We start from the raw sequence: 19,631 nt of genomic DNA, 5'->3' as shown, positions 1-19,631 counted from the left end.
CTGGGATGACAGGCATGAGCCACTGTGCCTCGTCAGCCTGTAGTTTTCCTATGTGGCTTTGGTCTGGGATGACAGGCATGAGCCACTGTGCCTCGTCAGCCTGTAGTTTTCCTTTGTGGCTTTGGTCTGTCTTTGGTATTAGGGCAATGCTGGCCTCATAAAATGCGTTAGTAAATATTCCCTCCTCTTCAGTTTTTTGAAAGGGTTTAAAAGATTGGTGGTTAGTTTTTCGTTAGTGTTTAATAGAATTTACCAGTGAAACCTTCTGGTCTTATGCTTTTGTTTGTTTGGAAGTCTCTTTACTAGTTACAGGTCTATTCACATTTTTCTGTTTCTCCATGAGTCATTTTTGGTAGATTGTGTGTTTCCAATAGTGGGCTTAATTTTTCTGCTGGCAGTCAAACAAGTATAGGTTGCATATCCCTTATCCAAAATGCTTGGGACCACAAGGGTTTTAGATTACAGATATTTTTGGATTTCAGAATATTTGTATTATGTCTACCAGTTGATTATCTCTTACCTAAAAATCTGAATTCTAAAATGCTCCAGTGAGCATTTCCTTTGAAAAGCATGACATGTTGTACACAAAAAGTTTTGAGATTTTGGAGCATTTTGGATTTCAGATTTTTGGATTACAGACACTCAACCTATGTGGTTTTTTTTTCCTTGTCAAAGTTAGATGTTTAGTGATTTGGCTTTTTTATTCTGATCTTTTTCTCCCTTTTTTTTTTTTTTTTTTTTTTGAGACAGTCTCACTCTGTTGCCCAGGCTGGAGTACATTGGTACAATCTCAGCTCACTGCAGCCTCCGCCTCCTGGGTCCAAGCAATTATTCTATCTCAGCCTACTGAGTAGCTGGGACTACAGGCATGCCCTGCCACGCCTGGCTAATTTTTGTACTTTTAGTACAGATGGGGTTTCACCATGTTGGCCAGAATGGTCTTGATCTCCTGACCTCGTGATCTGCCCACCTTGGCCTCCCAAAGTGCTGGGATTACAGGCATGAGCCACCGCGTCCGGCCTTGCCTCTGATTTTGAATGCTATCCCCTTTGCTCTGTTTAGTGTTTCTAATGCTGCTGTGGAGGATTTGTTAACAGCTGCAACCACGGGCATTTTGAGGCACATTGCAGCTGAAGAAGTGTCTAAGGAAAGGGAGCGAAGGGAGCAGGAGAGGCAGCGGGCTGAAGAAGAAAGGTGAGTGTGTCTTGTCCATGCAGACAGATGAGGAGCTCAGTGTGGACACAGGTAAGAACTGACCCTGGCCGCGATGCTCCCGCTGTTGTCCACCCCTGCTGACCCACTCATGCCCTCCTACACTTCAGTCCAGGGGGTGCATGGAGCTCCCCAGGCCACACCTACCCATGAGCAGTGGCCCTTCCCAGCCAGGAGAGGCAGGGGAAGGGAGGTGGTGTCAGGGGAGCTGGAGTAGGGTGGCCTGCCGACTCAGGCAGCACACCTCAATCCCTGTCAAACAGCACTTATTTTTATTCTTAAACGTTACCCTTGTGTATTTTTTATCTTCCCTGTAGGTTAAAACAAGAGAGAGAGCTGGTGTTAAGTGAGCTGAGCCAGGGCCTGGCCGTGGAGCTGATGGAACACGTGATGATGGAGTTTGTGAGGGAAACCTGCTCCCAGGAGTTGAAGTAAGTGAAACCCTGGTGTCTGGCTGTGCCAGGAGACGGAGCTTCGGCTCTGCCCTAGGCTGTGTCTCGCGCCACTGAGGATGGGCTATTGGAAACGTGTCCTGCCTGTCTAAGCTACTTTGATTTTGTGACCAAATGTATTTGATGCAATCCTCTGTGTTCCCTTGGCTGACAGAATTTTATTATTAAAATTCTCTTTTATTTGAGGCCTGCCACCACAGGACCATAGTCAGCCATCCTTAGTAGCCACTGGCATTTATCATATATTTGAGACACTTCCAATCGATTGCACATGTCAGACGTTGCTGATGAGAAGATTTTGTGGTTGTCTGCATCGTCATTTACACATTCTACACCAGGCATCTGTAGTCCCAGCTCCTCAAGAGACTGAGGTGCGAAGATCACTGAAGCTCAGAAGTTCCGGGTAGTGGGCTGTGACTGCACCTGTGGTGGCCACTGTACTCCAGCCTGGGCAACATAGTGAGACCCTGTCTCTAATTAAAAATTCTGACGATTTTATTAAGATAAAGGTTTATTAACTGTTACAAGGGCTCCTATGGACCTATAATTTGGCACCCTGTACCACTTAATTCTTTTTACCCCGTCTTTCTAGGTGTCTGTAGTTTAAGTATTAAAGCTTCTCTTACAGTGAAGATGGAATTACATTTTAGTATTGAGGATGCAGACTCTTAAACTTTTTTTTTTTTTTTTAAAGACAGAGTCTCGCTCTGTTGTGCAGACTGGAGTGCAGTGGCGCGATCTGGGTTCACTGCACCCTCCACCTCCCAGGTTCAAGTGATTCTTCTGCCTCCGCCTCCTGAGTAGCTGGGACTACAGGCATGCGCCACCACACCTGGCTGATTTTCGTATTTTTAGTAGAGATGGGGTTTCACCATGTTGGTCAGGCTGGTTTCAAGCTTCTGACCTCATGATCTGCCTGCCTCAGCCTCCCAAAGTGCTGGGATTACAGGTGTGAGCCACTGCGCCCGGCCTTGACTCTTGCCCTTTTTTTTTTTTTTTCCTTTTGAAATGGAGTCTTGCTGTGTCACCCAGGCTGAAGTGCGGGGGCATGATCTCAGCTCAGTGCAACCTCCACCTCCCGGGTTCAAGTGATTCTCCTACCTCAGCCTCCCAAGTAACTGGGATTATAGGCCCGCACCGCCATGCCCAGCTAATTTTATTTTATTTTTCTTTTTTTTTGAGATGGAGTCTTGCTCTGTCGCCTGAGCTGGAGTGCAGTGGCGCCATCTCGGCTCACTGCAAGCTCCACCTCCTGGGTTCATACCATTCTCCTGCCTCAGCCTCCTGAGTAGCTGGGACTACAGGAACCTGCCACTACGCCCGGCTAAATATTTTGTATTTTTAGTAGAGACGGGGTTTCACCGTGTTAGCCAGGATGGTCTCGATCTCCTGACCTCGTGATCTGCCCGCCTCGGCCTCCCAAAGTACTGGGATTACAGGCATGAGTCACCGTGCCTGGCTGCCCAGCTAATTTTTTGTATTTTTAGTAGAGAGACAGGGTTTCACCATGATGGCCAAGCTGGTTTCGAACTCCTGACCTCAAGTGATCTGCCCTCCTCGGCCTTGCAAAGAGCTGGGATTACAGGCATAAGCCACTGTGCCCAGCTGACTCCTGGGCTTTTAAAGCAAGCCCTCAGTGTCTGTGGGCCCCGAGTGCAGTGTCTTCCATGCTGATTACCCTGTTTCTTAGGAATGCATTAGAGACAGACCAGAGGGTCCGTGTGGCCCGTTGCTGTGAGGACGTCTGTGCCCATCTAGTGGACTTGTTTCTCGTGGAAGAAATCTTCCAGGCTGCAAAGGAGACCCTCCAGGAGCTTCAGTGCTTCTGCAAGTATCTACAGCGGTGAGTCCTGTGTTCCTACAGGCAAAATCCACACCCACGGGGAAGAGTCTTTTACCAAATTCAAAATATAGGAGCCATCAGTTTCTGTATTCAGTGGTAAAAGGATCAGGGAAAATGTTATAGCAATGAATACCTAAAATAGACTGTCATTGGATTATACTGCATTTCAAAAATACTTGATTACACACACACACACACACCATAAACTAAGGGGAACAGTCAGGAGTTAGACTGGGGCGTGGTGGCTGCTCTGCATGTCAACTAATATTTATAGAGTGCCTGCCATTTGCCCACTGCGCTAGGTGCTGGGAGACACCTGTGAACAAGCCAGATTATGGCTGCATGCACCAATAAGGGTGAATTCTCAAAATATAAGTAGTGGAGAAAAAGCAATTAATAGGAAATATACAAATAGTGTATATTCAAACTAAATAGGTTGTTTTGGATTTATATATAGTGATATAACCCTGAAGAAAAGAAGGAACATAATGATCATAATCTCAGCATGGTGATTACTTTTGGGAATGGGAGGGGGTGCCTCCCATGGCCACAACTGCTCAACTGGATGTAAGTGCACAGGTGCTCGATGATTTAGTAATCTTATAACTGGGCATATATGTGTGATGTATGTTGTATGATTCATTTCATAATAAAATTTGAAATCAGTAATAGTGTCCTTGGCAGTTGGAACAGTATAAAAGGGAGTCTGGGGAGAAGTGAGTCTTCCTTCTACAGCAGACCCCTGTCCATTGTGCGAGCAGCAGCTGCTTGCAAAACCATCCAGAGACTTTCTGTCCTTTCTTGTGGCTGTTGGCACAAATGGGCTTATGATCCCTGCTTTGCTCTGAGCCTTCCTTTGCTCCATCTGATATGAGGTGGAGGCCTGGCTGTAGCAGCATGCTGAGCTGTCCCCGTTGCCAGTGGTCTTGAGGTCAGTGCGAGAATGTACCATAAATGACCTTCCTGGTCTTTTGTTGGTGGACTTTCATGTGGCTCTCTTTCTTTTTTTCTTCTGAGACAGAGTCTCACTCTGTCACCCAGGCTGTAGTGCAGTGGTGCAATCATGGCTCACTGCAACCTCCACCTCCCAGGTTTAAGCAATTCTTCTGCCTCAGCCTCCTGAGTAGCTGGGACTACAGGCATGCGCCACCATGCTCGGCTAATTTTGTTTTTTTTGTATTTTTAGTAGAGATGGGGTTTCACCATATTGGCCAGGCTGCTCTCGAACTCCTGACCTCGTGATCTGCCCGCCCCGGCCTCCCAAAGTGCTGGGATTTACAGGCGTGGGCCACCAAGCCTGGCTGTGGCTCTCTTTTTAGCTCTGGTAAAGACTGTCACGGTGACTGTCGTCATACAGACAGTTCACCCATTTGCACACACGCACGTGTGTGTGGAGATAAATTCCTATCAGTGGTGGCTGTCAGTCTCAGTCAGGGAGTATATGTATCTTTTTTTTTCTTTTTTTGAGAGAGAGCCTTGCTGTGTCACCCAGGCTGGAGTGCAGTGGCGTGATCTTGGCTCACTGTAACCTCCACCTCCTGGGTCCAAGTGATTCTCCTCCCTCAGCCTCCCAAGTAGCTGGGACCACAGTCACCCGCCACCATGCCTGGCTAATTTTTTGTATTTTAGTAGAGATGGGCTTTCACTGTGTTGTGCAGGCTGGTCGTGAACTCCTGAGCTCAGGCAGTCCGCCTGCCTCGGCCTCCCAAAGTGCTGGGATTACGGGCGTGAGCCACTGCACCCGACTGGGTATGTGTATCTTAGATCTGGATCCGTATTGCCAAGTCAGCCTCCAAAGCCCATTCAGTATTAACTGTCAGCGTTCAGTAGTCGCATTGCTTACCACGCTCAGTTGATGTCCTTCCTTCCCCATTCCTGAGTTCTCACTCCAATGTGTTTCTCGGCTTGAAGACCCTGAAAACACTGTAATGATACATTTTCACGTCCCCAGGTGGAGGGAAGCTGTCGCAGCCCGCAAGAAACTGAGGCGCCAGATGAGGGCTTTCCCTGCTGCGCCCTGCTGCATGGACGTGAGCGACCGGCTGAGGGCGCTGGCGCCCAGTGCAGAGTGCCCCATTGCTGAGGAGAACCTGGCCAGGGGCCTCCTGGACCTGGGCCACGCAGGGAGATTGGGCATCTCCTGCACCAGGTCAGCATCAACTGCCGCCTGCCTCATTAGGGCTCCCCTGCCCCCACTTGGTTTTACCAGGAGCTGAATTAATGTGTGTGTTTGGAGGGTGAAGATAGGTGAAGCCTGGAGGCAAGGACAGGCACAGGGTTGCATTTTGAAGGTCGTCTCCCACAGTTGGGGACGTGTGACTTGTCCCACTGGAAAGCAGAGCTCTGAGTTCAGCTTGAAAGACTCAACTCAGCATCCTGGTGCCTGAGTCTGACTCTGCATCACCTGTTCTTTTCCTGCTCATCCCAGTTTAAGTACCTACCACTTCCATCCTTGTTGGAGGAGCCCAAGGTCCACGCTGGCCTGTGTCTTCCCCATCCCATCCCCACCCCCATCCTTCTGTTCCTCCCGCCATCTCTTTCACACGCTGCCCCCTTTCTGTGGCAGCATCTTCCAGACTCCACCTCCACCCTCCAGTATTTCCCTCTTGAGGCCCCTTGGTGTGGCTGTGGTCCTCCCTGCCACTCCTCCTGGTCATCCCGAGCAGAACCGGCTCCTCAGGGCCGTGCCAGGACCCCCCTCAGCCTGCATTCCTGGTCATGCTGGGCATGGCCTTTATTTAGAACCCGTGTAGGTGCCACCTCTTGCCTGGCCTCAGGGCTCCCCGGCCTCCCAGTGGGTGGTGGGTGGGGACTGGGGTGGCAGCCTGGACGGCCTAGCAGGCACACTGCTGGGGCCTCATGTCACGTCTCATCGCCCTGCTGGTCATCACGGGATGTTCCCTCTGAAAACTGTCTTGTGGGTTTCATTGGGCCCCGTCAGGTTCCGCGCAGGCAGGGTGGGTGGGTGGCGGTCCCAGCCTGTTGCAGGCATGCTGCGAGGCCAGGGCTGGGGCTGCCCCTTCTCACCCATGGCTGCCTTCACATAGTGGCCTGGCCTCCTCCTGGAGTCATGGTTTCTTGTGTCCCCCCTCCATAGCTGCCCTTGTCAGCCTCAGTCTCCTTCTCTGAGCCCTCTACTCTGCCCCCTCAGCCCAGACCTCTGCCCTCTGCCCTTCCCTTCTGCACACCCCCTGGTGATATCCCTGTCACCCCTGTCTGTCACTGGCAGCCCCCATGATGCATCTCCAACTGAGGCCTCTTCCCTGAGTTCCAGACTTGGTTTCCAGTTCACGGTTCAACCTCTGAACCTGATTTTCCCCCACCCTGCCCCTTCCTGCTCATAGGATGCCATCCTGTCGTCCTGTGCTTAGGGCACAAACCTGGGCTTGCATCTCAGACCCAGCATCCTTAGCTCTGCCCTCAGAACGCACTGAGGGCATGGCAGTTCTCTCCACCTCGCTGGAATGTTGATGCAGCATTTGTCTGTCTGCTAGCTTCCACCATGGGCCCCGCTCGCATCCTCAGCACCACAACGGAGGGATCCTCCGACAGCTCAGCCAGGCGGCGTTGCCTCTCGGTGGCATTGCCTCTTGGCGGCGTCCCTAGCGCTCCCTGTGTCTCTGTACTGTGGACCCAACCCCTCCCCCGCTGCCCTCACCGCTCTCCCCAAACATGCCAGGTCCAGTTATGGCCTGGCACAGCCATGCCCTCTGCTGTTTCCAGAAGTTGTCATGCTGGCTCTCCCTGTTTCCTTCAAGTCTTTGCTCACATCCCACCTGACCACCCTGAGTGAGACTGCAGTAAGCACCCGGCTCCAGCCTCACCTGGCAGCTTTTGCCCACATTGCCATCACCTCGCACATGCCAGGCTAGTCACTTAGAGATGCTGTTCTCTCCCCATGAGAGCCTGTGTTCTTGAACGGCAGGATTTTGTCTTACTGTTGAATCTCCTGCAGCCAGCACACAGCAGATACTTAATGTGATATTTGTGGGATGAATGAATCCTCTAACCCGTTTCTTTGGCAGAAAATGTGTTTTTCAGTCTCCTGAGTATTCCCCAGGGGACACTAGCCAGTACTTTTCACTAAGCTCCTGTGGTAACACTGTCATTCTGCTTTCCTTTGCAGGTTGAGGCGGCTCAGAAACAAGACAGCTCATCAGATGAAGGTTCAGCACTTCTACCAGCAGCTGCTGAGGTCTGTCATGCCGTACGCTTCTGCGTATCCCCTGGTGATCCCCCAGTTCCCCAGTCTGTCAAACTGGCAGCCCACCTCATGCATCTCCAACTGAGTCTCTTCGATGAGTTCCAGACTTGGTTTCTAGTTTGCAGTTCAACCTCTGATCCTGATTTTCCTCCACCCGGCCCCTTCCTGCACATAGGATGTGTGTGCTCCTGCTGGGGCCTCACACCCTGGCTAATCCACGGGGGTCTGTTCCTCCCAGTGATGTGGCGTGGGCGTCTCTGGACCTGCCGTCCCTTGTGGCTGAGCACCTCCCTGGGAGGCAGGAGCATGTGTTTTGGAAGCTGGTGCTGGTGTTGCCGGATGGAGAGGAGCAGTCCCCGGAGAGTCGTGGCAGGTCAGGAAGGGTTTCCCCTGTGGGGTTTCCAAGAGGTGGAGTGGGCAGGGCAGAGTTGTGGGCCAGGGCCGGGTATTCTCATGTGTGATAGAACCTCGGAAGTGTAGGTTTATGTTTTAATGCTTGGATTTACAGTCTGTTTTGCTCATGATTTTAAATTGAAACTTTAGATTTGATTATTCCAATTTTTATGCCATAAACTTGGTGTATTAGTCCGTTCTCACACTGCTTTAAAGAAATATCTGAGACTGGGTGGTTTATAAAGAGGTTTAATTGGCTCAGCTGTCCAGGAAGCATGGCTGCGGAGGCCTCAGGAAACCCACAGTCACGGTAGAAGGCTAAGGGGAGGGAGGCACGTCTCACGTGGCTGGAGCAGGAGGAAGAGAAGGTGAAGGGGGAGATGCCACACGCTTAACCAGATCTCATGAGAACTCTCTATCATGAGAACAGCAAAGTGGGAGGTGCCACACACTTCTGAACAACCAGATCTCCTGAGAGCTCACTATAAGGAGAACAGCAAGGGCGGATGCCGCAGACTTAACCAGATCTCGTGAACTCACTGTCATGAGAACAGCGAGGGGAAGGTGCCACACAGTTAACCAGATCTCCTGAGAGCTCACCATCGTGAGAACAGCGAGGGGGTTAGTTGCTGCACACTTAACCAGATCTTGTGAGAGCTATCATGAGAGCAGCGAGGAGGAGGTGCCACACACTTAACCAGATCTCCTGAGGACTCACTATCATGAGAACAGCGAGGGGGATTCCACCGCCATGATACAATCACCTCCCACCAAGCCCCTCATCCAACACTGGGGACTACAGTTCAACGTGAGATTTGGGTGGGGATACAAATCCGAACCATATTACTTGGCAACAGTCTTAGTCCAAAAGCATTTACAAGTTGATTGTTATTTCAAGCTGTGTTAAGGTACATGGATAGACCTGCTTCATTTTAGATTCTTCAGTAAGATAGTTTATAGTCTGTTTGCTATAGTTCCATTTTTTTCCCTTAAACTTTTGGCATTTTAAAAAAAGAAAAAAAATGACATGATCTTATTTCCTGGAACCAAATAGCATACAGAAGTCGTGTTTTTAAAGCAACTACAGTCTCTTTGTGTTTTTTTGAGACAGGGTCTTGCTTTGTTGTCACCAGGCTAGAGGGCACGGTGTGATAACAGCTCACTGCAGCCTCGACCTCCTGGGCTCAATTGATCTTCTCACCTTGGCCTCCTGAGTAGCGGGAACTACATTCCTGGTTAATGTTTTTTTGTGTGTGTGAAAGATGGAGTTTCACTATGTTGCCCAGGCTGATCTTGAACTCCTGGGCTCAAGCAATCTGTGTGCTTCAGTCTACCAAGGTTTTGGGATTACAGGCGTGAGCCACCACACCCAGCTTACAGTTTATTTTTAAAATAGCTTTATTGAAATGTTATTCACATACCATGAACTTCACCCGTTTAAAGTGTACATTTCAGTGATTTTTAGATATATTCACAGGGTTTTGCAACCATCACTGTTACTAATTCCAGAACACCTTTTCACTTAAAAAGAAAGCCTGTATTATCCATTTTTTTTTTTTTTTTTTTTTTTTGAGATGGAGTCTCACTCTGCTGCCCAGGCTGGTGTGTGGTGGTGCGATCTTGGTTCACTGCAACCCTCGCCTCTCAGGTTCAAGCAATTTTCCTGCCTTAGCCTCCCAAGTAGCTGGGATTACAGGCGCACACCACCACGCCTGGCTGAGTTTTGTGTATTTTTTTGTAGAGACAGGGTTTTGCCATGTTGCCCAGGCTGGTCTTGAACTGGGCTCAAGTGATCCACCTGCCTTGGCCTCCCAAAGTGCTGGGATTACAGGCGTGAGCCACTACGCCCAGCTGTTGATTCATTTCTTCAAACAAAATAGCTGTCTTCTCATTTGCTAATAAGTTCATGTCACTTAAGAATTCTTAAGGTCTCAGGTATGAGAAATCTGATCTGTAAAAAACATGTATTTCAAACTCTAGGGATGTTTTCTATTGCTGAAAATCTTAATGCTTCAGAATCTTAAGTCACATTAGAATGAGCCAGTTCCATGAGTGCCCCCTCCTCCTGCCCAATTAAGAACAAGTAGAAGCTGGGCGCAGTGGCTCATGCCTGTAATCCCAGCAACTAGGGAGGCTGTGGAGGGAGGATTGCTTGAGCCCAGGAGTTTGAAGCCAGCATGAGCAACATAGTGAGATTGAGTGAGACTCTATAAAAAAATGGAAAAATTAGCTGGGCATGGTGGCCCATGCCTGTAGTCTCAGCTGCTGAGAAGGCTGAGGCAGGAGGTTTGCTTGCTGCGGTGAGCCAAGTTTGTGCCACTGTACTCTAGCTTGGGCGACATAGCGAGAATCTGTCTCAAAAAAAAGGAAAAGATCGTTGCTCCATTTTGAAATGACAGCCTGTTTTGTGTAAGTCAGCTTCATAGGAAGATTTGGTATCTATGGATGTAGGTCTTATATTTCTCTTCTTTTCCTGAAAGTCTTTATAATTCAAATTTAGATTCTTCAATGTTTTATTGTTATTATTTTTTTTTAATCTGTAGAATTCTAGCAGATTGGTTAAAAGTCAAGTTCATGGGAGATGAAGGCTCAATGGATGACACATCCAGCGATGCTGGTGCTATTCAGACACTTTCGCTTTTCAACTCGCTTAGCAGCAAAGGGGATCAGATGATTTCTGTTAACGTGTGTATAAAGGTGAACTATAATTACTTTGTGTTTACTTCTGTGTTTTCATTACTTTCACTTACTCCCATATATCACTGGAACCATGCAAATACTGCTTATTCCCTAATGTGGTTTTGAAAGACTGCAGGAGGCTCAGAAGCAAGTATTATATGTCTCCATATATGTCTTTTAAAAAATTATTTTTTTAAGCCAGTCAGATTTAGCAGGGGGCACCACGCCCAGCCTGCTTCTTTACTTTGTCTATTTTAATACTATATATTGGATTTCCTAAATGTAATACGTACACAAAACTTTTTAAAAATGAGGAAATGTAAAAGAAGTATGAAGATGATGATAAGAACCATCTATGCTCTTGCCATTCTGAGGCAACAGTAACTTCTTGGTGCAAAATTCTTCCCTTTTCCTGGGATTACAAAGTCACATTTCATTTACTGGAAATTAGTTTACTGTTCCTGTTATCTTCATTTTCATTTTTAATGAAAGTAGCACTTCCATGTACTTAAAAAGAAGTCAAATAATGCCACATGATTTAAAACGAGACATAGCTCCTCCTTCCTCTCTTAACTCCTTTCTTCAGGGTCTCATTTTTCTCATGTTTCCAGATTACGCACTTACACAGCTGTTTCTAAGTTTATCTATTTAAATGTTCTCTGCTGACTTCCCATTAATGTAAATGTATTCGTTACCTTATTCCTAAGTAACAAATTACCCCTAACATAGCAGCTTAAAATAAGTCTGTTATCATGGTATCTGTGGGTCAGGAATCCAGGTGTAGCTTAGCTTGGGTCCTCTGGCTGAAGGTTTCTCATAGGTGGAAATCAAAATGTTGGCTAGGATTGTGGTCTCATCTGAAAGCTTGACTGAAGGGTATCTACTTCCCAGCTCACTCTAGTGAGCTTGTGTCGGGATTCACTTCCTTGCAGGCTGTGGCCAAAGACTTCCTCAGTTCCTGCCACATGGGCCTCTCCCCAGCTGACAGCATGCCAGCTGGCTTTCATCAGAGTGAGCAAGAGGTGAGCCCAGATGGAAGTCTGAGTGTGTTTATAACCTAAACTTAGAAGTGACATCCTGTTGCTTGTTGGCTTCTGCCTGTCAGAAGTGAGTGGCTAGGCCCAGCTCACAGGGCAGGAGATCACACATGGCCATGAACACTAGGTGGAATCAGGGGGACCCTCTTGGCGGCCGCATACCACCCTAGGTACAGCGTGGCCTCTTGTGCCATGGTCCTGCTCAGCCTTCCACATCTTCCCGGGATAGCTACACTATCACTTTATATTACTCCAGTGAGTGGGGTCATATTTTGATGGCTCTGTGACTGCTATTTACCTCAGAACCAGTAGTGTTCTATAACCACAATTATTTTCTTCTTGCAAGAAACAGAGTTGCCTTATTGTCTCACTTAACATAGTTCTCTTCATCTCTTTCATTTTTACTGGGGGCCTGTATATATCTCAGTAGAGTTTTCAAAATGTTCTGTCACTTCACCTGATCCACGTTCCCTCTGTCCGGGAACCCTCATCTGTGGGCTGGTCTCCAGGCAACATGTGCGTTAGTGCCATCATTATGAGCACATGTCCCTGCTCCTCCACCTGGAAGCTCTGTGACCTTGGGCAAGTTCCCCAGTGTCTCTGCCACCTGTGTGTGGGTACTATTACTTCTTATTCCTATTTTACTCAGAGACGGTAAAATAAACTGCCCAAGCCTGTGCAGGTGCTGTCTGGTGGAGATGCTCATCTGGCTCCTGTGAATAAAGGCAGTGCACACGCAGACTGCGTAGGACAGTGTCTGGCACAGGCCAGGTGCTTGCTCAGTGTTGCCATGAGCAGCAGCTGCTGCAGTATTTTTTCTTGGTTCAGCCCCTTGTTGGCTGGTATATGTCATGGGAGGGGAATTTTCTGAGTACTTTCCATTATGAAAATGATTTTATTCACAAAATACCTTAGGCTGGGGGAAATAAAAAGAAAATGCATTTATTTTGACATTTGCTTCATAGTTTAGCTACACTTGTAAAATTATAGGTAGAAAATTATTTTCCTGGCCACGCATAGTGGCTTATGCCTGTAATCCCAGCACTTTGGGAGGCCGAGGTGAGCACATTGTTGTGAGAGCAGAAGTTCGAGACCAGCCTGGGCAACACGGTGAAACCCTGCCTATAAAAAATACAAAAATTAGCTGGGCATGGTGGTGTGTGCCTGTAGTTCTAGTAGCTTGGGAAGCTGAGGTGGGAAGATTGCTTGAACCTGGGAGTTCGAGGCTGCAGTGAGCCACGATCGCGCTATTGCACTCCAGCGTTGATGACAGAGGGAGACCCCGTCTCAATAAAAAAATAAAATTACTTTCCTTCCAGTTTTGTTCCACTGTTACCTAGCATCCACTGTTGCTGTACTATTCCTGTTCCTTTCTGTGTGGCCTGGTTTTGTTGCTCTATGGAAGGCTTTTCTCTCTGTTCATGGCATCCTGAAGATTCACTTTGTTATGCATGGCACTGGACTACCTTAACTCACTGTGCAGGGTTTAGCAGGTTCTTTCAGGCCAGAGACTCCTATTTCACTTCTGGGACATTTTCATGTCTTTATGACACTCTCTCTTTTTTCTGTTCTCTCTTGAGCTTCTATTAGATAGATGTTAGACCTCCTCAATTGATCCTCTGAGTTTCTTACCCTTTCTATCCTATTTTCAATCTCGTCTCTTCCTACTGTGATCTAAAAGATTTCCTTGACTTGATTTTCCAATTGTCCTACTGAATTTTTTATTCCATATATATAACTTATTTCCTCTTTATTCTTATCATGACTTTTTCATAGCATCTTATTTTTTGGATGCATCATCTTATCTTCCCAAGGAAATTAGGGTTTTTGGGGTCTAAGTTTTCTTTGGTTCATGTATTACCTGGTTCCTCCTTTTTTTCCTCTTTGTTATTCCAGTTTCTCTCTTTTATGTTGGAGGCCCTCCTCAGATGCCTTACCCAAGGCTGTCTGTCTATATCTGAGTGAGGCCCTAAAAGGCTAGCCAGAAGTTCTATGTTTGGGGCGGGGTGGAAGGTAGCTAAATGGCAAGCCAGCCTTTTTGGAGGGACTCCCAAATGTCTGGATCTGGATGTCTGTTCCCTAGACTGTTCAGTTTTTCTGGAAAGGACTTGTGCCATCTGCTTTCTGGGGAGCTGCTGGTATTCTCAGGGTAGGGTCAGGAGTGGTTTGGCGCTGAGTCCCTTCCACTGCCTGACCATGGCCCTACATCTGGGTCCTCTCAGGACTCCTGTTCAGGGGCCCAGGGGGACTGGTTGTGCATAGAGGTTGCCTGCAGTGGTGGGTGCCGATAGGGCCAGGCTCTGAACTTCACCTTTGGCTCCTGGTGTCTTCAGGGCCTGGGTATACAGGGCTTTTGCAGGCATAGTCAACCTGACTTCTTACACACTGACACCTGCAGCCTTTAGGTATGGCATCCTCTGCTTCCCTAACACAGGGATTAGTCACATCTATTTGCTGCTTTCTAGAAATGTATCAGAATCCCTCATCTGCTGCTGGCGTGCCTTCCCTCTTTCTATTATTATGGGCTTATATTTTTGTTTATTTTTGTAGAAATGGGATCTTGCTATGTTGCCTAGGCTGGTCTTGAATTCTTGACTCTTGGCCTTAAACAGTTCTCCTGCCTTGGCCTCCCCAGATGCTGGGATTACAGTCATGAGCCACTGTGCCTAGCTTTAACTGTTTTTATACCTGTTTAAGGTTAATTAAAATTATAGTAATATGGGCAAACACAATTGTAGCTGGGGGCTAAATTACCTGTTGACCTGGCTGTTTCTTGCACTAATTCTGTTGCATTAATTCTCATTTTTGTTGCTGTGAATTTAAAATACGAACATGGGGTGGGTGCGGTGGCTCACGCCTGTAATCCCAGCACTTGGGGAGGCTGAGGCAGGCTGATCACTTGAGGTCAGGAGTTCGAGACCAGCCAGGCCAACATGGTGAAACCCCGTCTCCATTAAAAATACAAAAATTAGCTGGGCGTGGTAGTGGGCCCCTGTAATCTCAGCTACTAGGGAGGGTGAGGCAGAATTGCTTGAACCCAGGAGGTGGAGGTTGCAGGGAGCTGAGATCATGCCACTGCAAACCAGCCTGGGTGACACAGCGAGACTCCATCTCAAAAAATAAAAAGTAAAATAAAATAAATAAAATATAAACATGTCTTATATCTGAAGGGCAGATACAGAAATTATTTTTCTAGTGTGACTGTCCTCTGAATATATGAAGAAATAATGTTATTTGACGTTTCCTTTAAAAAGGAATTCTGAAGCTGGGCATGGTGGCTCCATACACCTGTAATCTCAGCTACTCAGGAGGCTGAACCAGGAGGACTGCTTGAGCCCAAGGGTTCAAAGACCAGCCTGGGCAACATAACAAGACCCCCTTATCCAAAAAAAAAAAAAAAAAAAAGGTTGGGGGGAGTCTTTGCTAACAGTTGGATTTAGGGAAACGGGTCAGGAATTAAAATAACTACAGGAAGTAAGATAACTACAGGGTATGCCCAGCCATGCCCTTGGAGGCCTGTCTGGAGTACAGTCAATATTTAGTGCATGGAGAGCTTCGGCTGCACTTGCTCTGGGGCAGATCAATCACTGCTGATGCGTCCCATGGTGTGTCTCCTGATGATCTTGATGCTGTTGCAGGTGGCCCATGGTGCCCTCAGTGATGGTGCCATCGATGCTGTGGAGACACAGAAGGACCTCCTGGGAGCCAGTGGACTCATGCTGCTGCTTCCCCCCAAAATGAAGAGTGAGGACGTGGCAGAGGAGGACGTGTACTGGCTCTCGGCCTTGCTGCAGCTCAAGCAGCTCCTGCAGGCCAAGCCCTTCCAGCCTGCACTTCCTCTGGTGGTTCTTGTGCCTAGCCCAGGAGGGGACGCCGTTGAGAAGGAAGTGGAAGATGGTTTGTGAAGGAAGTCTCGTTTATGAAGCAGCATTGTTTAAAAATGGGTGGAGGCCCTGGGTCTGAGGATGGTCCAGTAGTTTTGGGGTCAGGAATCACTGAGACAGCAACCCCTATGGTTACTGTCCACTGCAGGACTGCGTGCGGTCAGCACAGTGAGATGTATTAGCAGGTGTGCTGAGAGCAGAATGCGAGTGACCTTCATCTGTGTCTCTCTTAAAGGTCTGATGCTACAGGACTTGGTTTCAGCTAAGCTGATTTCAGATTACACTGTTACCGAGATCCCTGATTCCATTAATGATCTACAAGGTTCAACTAAGGTAAGGTTTCATCATTTTTAATGGTCTGTCAAGATATTTTTTTCCCCTTTTGCTGTATCTTGAATTGAGCGTATATTAGCATTAGCATTTTTTTTTTCTTAAGAAACAGCGTTTTATTCTGTCACCCAGTTTAGTGGCAAGATGACAGCTCTCTGCAACCTCAAACTACTGGGCTCACACAATCTTCCCACTTCAGCCTCCCAAGGGAAGTACATGGGACTACTGTGGTGTGCCACTGCGCCTGGAAGCAGTTGTATGTTTTACACAGATAACTTTCTAAAAACATAAGCAGAAATCAAAATAAAAGATAAAATTTGTCCACGGTCCTGCTATCTACAAATTAAATTGTTTATGTAAAATGTTTTAGTGTTTTTGTTTCTATGAATTTAAAATATGAACATATATCTGAAGGTCAGATACAGAAATTGTTTTTCTAGGGTAATTGTCCTCTGAATATGTGAAGAAATAATGTTATTTGATGTTTCCTTTAAAAAGGAATTCTGAAGCTGGGCATGGTAGCTCCTACACCTGTAATCTCAGCTACTCGGGAGGCTGAAGCAGGAGGACTGCTTGAGCCCTGGAGTTTGAGACCAGCCTGAGCAACATAGCAAGACCCCCTTATCAAAAAAAAAAAAAAAGAAGGGGGGCAGGGGGAGTCTTTGCTAACAATTTAGAGAAAGAGGTGCCAGGAATTAAAATAACTATAGGAAGTGAGATAACTAGAGGGTGTGAAGGCATCTTGGCACATAGTGAAGCTATTAGTCCCTTCGAAAAAGGAGAAGACTCCATTTCTGTGCATGGTGAAGGGGATGTTCAGGGCTGGTTTCCTGAGGGTGTGGGTGCTTCCACGGGGCAGCCATGCAGGTCACACTCCTCCTCAGGCCAGATGGGATCTGGGGGCTCTCTTTAGTGCCCCTACTGGACATGTCTCCTGAGCCCTAGAAGGCTTAACTCAACTGCACAGGACACTTCTGTTCCCCTTCCTACCACAGTTGAGAGCCCAGTACTCTGGTGTTACCTGCTGTGGGCAACCCTGGGGGATCCAGCCCTTTCGGAAGGCTGTTTTTGAAAAACTGTGTGAACTCTTCAACCAGGTCTCTTCTGACGGTCTTTGTTCTCAGGTTTTGCAAGCGGTGCAGTGGCTGGTTTCCCACTGCCCCCATTCCCTTGACCTTTGCTGCCAGACTCTCATTCAGTACGTTGAAGACGGGATTGGCCATGAGTTTAGTGGCCGCTTTTTCCATGACAGAAGAGAGAGGCGTCTGGGCGGTCTCACTTCGCAGGAGCCTGGCGCCATCATTGAGCTGTTTAACAGTGTGCTGCAGTTCCTGGCTTCCGTGGTGTCCTCTGAACAGCTGTGTGATCTGTCCTGGCCTGTCACTGAGTTTGCTGAGGCAGGGGGCAGCCGGCTGCTTCCTCACCTGCACTGGAATGCCCCAGAGCACCTGGCGTGGCTGAAGCAGGCTGTGCTTGGATTCCAGCTTCCGCAGATGGACCTTCCTCCCCTGGGGGGTACGTGCTCGTGCTGGGGAGGTCTGGTGGGTGGCTGCAGCCAAACCTCAGGCTTCCTTCTCACTGTAGTAACCGTCTGACAGGTGTTGGGCACCAGTGTGAGGGCTGCACGTCCACCTCCACTGGGCACATGCGTGTCTCCATGCTGTGCTCGCCTGCACCTTCCTTTGGGTTCATGGGCCAGAACAAGCTGGGTTTTGTGGAGTGGGGGCTGTTAGCCTTTCCTGACCAGCAGAGCAGTCCATGGGAGTTCACTCAGCCTCAGGAGGAAAGTGACAAGTGGTACTGGGAGGAACACCAACCCTGATCCTGTCCTGCCTGCCCCGCAGGGTCCCTGTTTTCAAACAGACAAGCCAGGGGCAAAGAGCATGGGGACCACGTAGCCCTGTCCCCAAGCCATGGCCATGGCACTCGGTGCTGATTTAATGTTTCTTTTTTGTCAAAGAAGCCCTGTTCTGTGGCTCTGGCTATGCCCCTGTTCCTGGCTGTCTTTGGGCTGTTTTGACACAGATCCTACAGGCCATCTGGCTGGCTCAAGCCCAGGATGGCATATGGGGCTGCTCTTTCCCATGCAGTCAGAAGGGAATGAGCTGCTTATCTGGCAGAAGTTGCGGCATTAGCATAGACACTCCCCTTTGGGCCTCAGGCACCCTTCTGAATTGTGGGGTGTGGTCTGTAGTAGGTCTAACTCATGCTCATTATTGAAAGAACCCAAAGGGAAGCAAACCACTCAGCACAAGCCCTCAGTGCTGTGGCTAGGTTGGGGTTCCCCAAAATAAGCTAAACCACTTATACCAGACTCATCTGGGTGCTTGTTAAAATGCAGATTTCCTAGGCACAACCACAGGCCTGTAGAGTCAGAGCTTCTGGGTGGACCTTTACTAGCAACACTGTTAAGGGGGACTGTCTGCATCCCTCACCTAGACCCTGGGAATAAGCTGCTCTTCCCTCAACAACTGTGGTTCCGCTGTGGTTAGAAAGCAGACTTCTCAACTTCACAGTCAGTTGCCTTCTCCTAAGAAAATATAGAGTTAAAAATGTTTTCATGTACATTTTCACCTGTACTTTGGCCAAACCTGTAACTAATGAGGCACTTTCTCCCTAGCCCCCTGGCTCCCTGTGTGCTCCATGGTTGTCCAGTACACCTCCCAGATCCCCAGCTCACGCCAGACACAGCCTGTCCTCCAGTCCCAGGTGGAGAACCTGCTCTGCAGAACCTACTGTAGGTGGAAGAGCAAGAGCCCCTCCCCAGTCCATGGGGCAGGCCCCTCAGTCATGGAGATCCCATGGGATGACCTCATCGCCTTGTGTATCAACCACAAGCTGAGAGACTGGAAGCCCCCCCGGCTTCCTGTTACGTCAGGTAGTTAGAGCTTGGTGCGATGGGATCAGCTCCTCACGAGACTTTCCTGGTCTAGTTTCTGCAAAGGAAGATGTTTACTTGATGTTGCTGCTTTTCTTTTGGGTCCCTATCCTTCCTTTCCTTAGGACTTCCCTCTTCAAGTGAGTGACCTAAAAACATTGAGACAAGCTAGGAAGGTTCTGGTAGAGCCTGAACTCACCTCCCTGAAACAGGCCCCCTAGGGTGGCTCTTAGAGAGGATTTTGTGGCTTTTGAGTAGTCATTACTGGCCCTGCCAGTCTGGATGTAAGCCTATCTGGACTTTGAGTGATGCATGGACACTGGGAGCCTATTTAACCCAAGTGTGGAAGTCACATAATTGTGTGACTTTAATCAAAGAGCTTGCACTTAAATCAGTGAATTTAAGCACATGCCACCTGTCGCTCTTTAAATATTTGTACCTGTTTTTTTTTTTTTTTTTTTTTGAGACAGGAGCTTGCTATGTTGGCCAGGCTGGCCTCTTTATCTGTTTTTGTATTGTTTTCTCAGAGGCACTGAGTGAAGATGGTCAGATATGTGTGTATTTTTTTAAAAACGATTTGAAAAAATATGATGTTCCTTTGTCGTGGGAACAAGCCAGATTGCAGACGCAGAAGGAGCTACAGCTGAGAGAGGGACGGTGAGGTTCATGTTCAGTATGTTTCTGTTTCTTGCTAAACTGTATTTTTCTTCCAAAGTACA

The 19,631-nt window shown here is 48.0% G+C and overlaps 1 protein-coding gene across 1 annotated transcript in view; it reads left to right on the top strand.

The window, feature by feature from the left end:
• MCM3AP (minichromosome maintenance complex component 3 associated protein) overlaps positions 1-19,631 on the top strand; it is a 57,249-nt gene that overhangs the window by 29,892 nt on the left and 7,726 nt on the right. Inside the window, exons 16-27 of the mRNA XM_011954245.1 lie at positions 1,063-1,194; positions 1,530-1,643; positions 3,355-3,507; positions 5,459-5,656; positions 7,634-7,702; positions 7,950-8,084; positions 10,648-10,801; positions 15,459-15,717; positions 15,940-16,037; positions 17,159-17,549; positions 18,655-18,912; positions 19,440-19,569. Of these exons, the coding sequence (XP_011809635.1) occupies positions 1,063-1,194; positions 1,530-1,643; positions 3,355-3,507; positions 5,459-5,656; positions 7,634-7,702; positions 7,950-8,084; positions 10,648-10,801; positions 15,459-15,717; positions 15,940-16,037; positions 17,159-17,549; positions 18,655-18,912; positions 19,440-19,569 (2,091 nt within the window). The remainder of the gene's footprint in view (positions 1-1,062; positions 1,195-1,529; positions 1,644-3,354; positions 3,508-5,458; positions 5,657-7,633; positions 7,703-7,949; positions 8,085-10,647; positions 10,802-15,458; positions 15,718-15,939; positions 16,038-17,158; positions 17,550-18,654; positions 18,913-19,439; positions 19,570-19,631) is intronic.

The sequence above is a fragment of the Colobus angolensis genome, unplaced genomic scaffold, assembly GCF_000951035.1.
Source record: "Colobus angolensis palliatus isolate OR3802 unplaced genomic scaffold, Cang.pa_1.0 Scaffold38, whole genome shotgun sequence".
In the NCBI taxonomy this organism is placed as follows: Eukaryota; Metazoa; Chordata; class Mammalia; order Primates; family Cercopithecidae; genus Colobus; species Colobus angolensis.
Note: the sequence above shows the minus strand (reverse complement) of the source record. Positions and strands in the feature narration are given on the sequence as shown.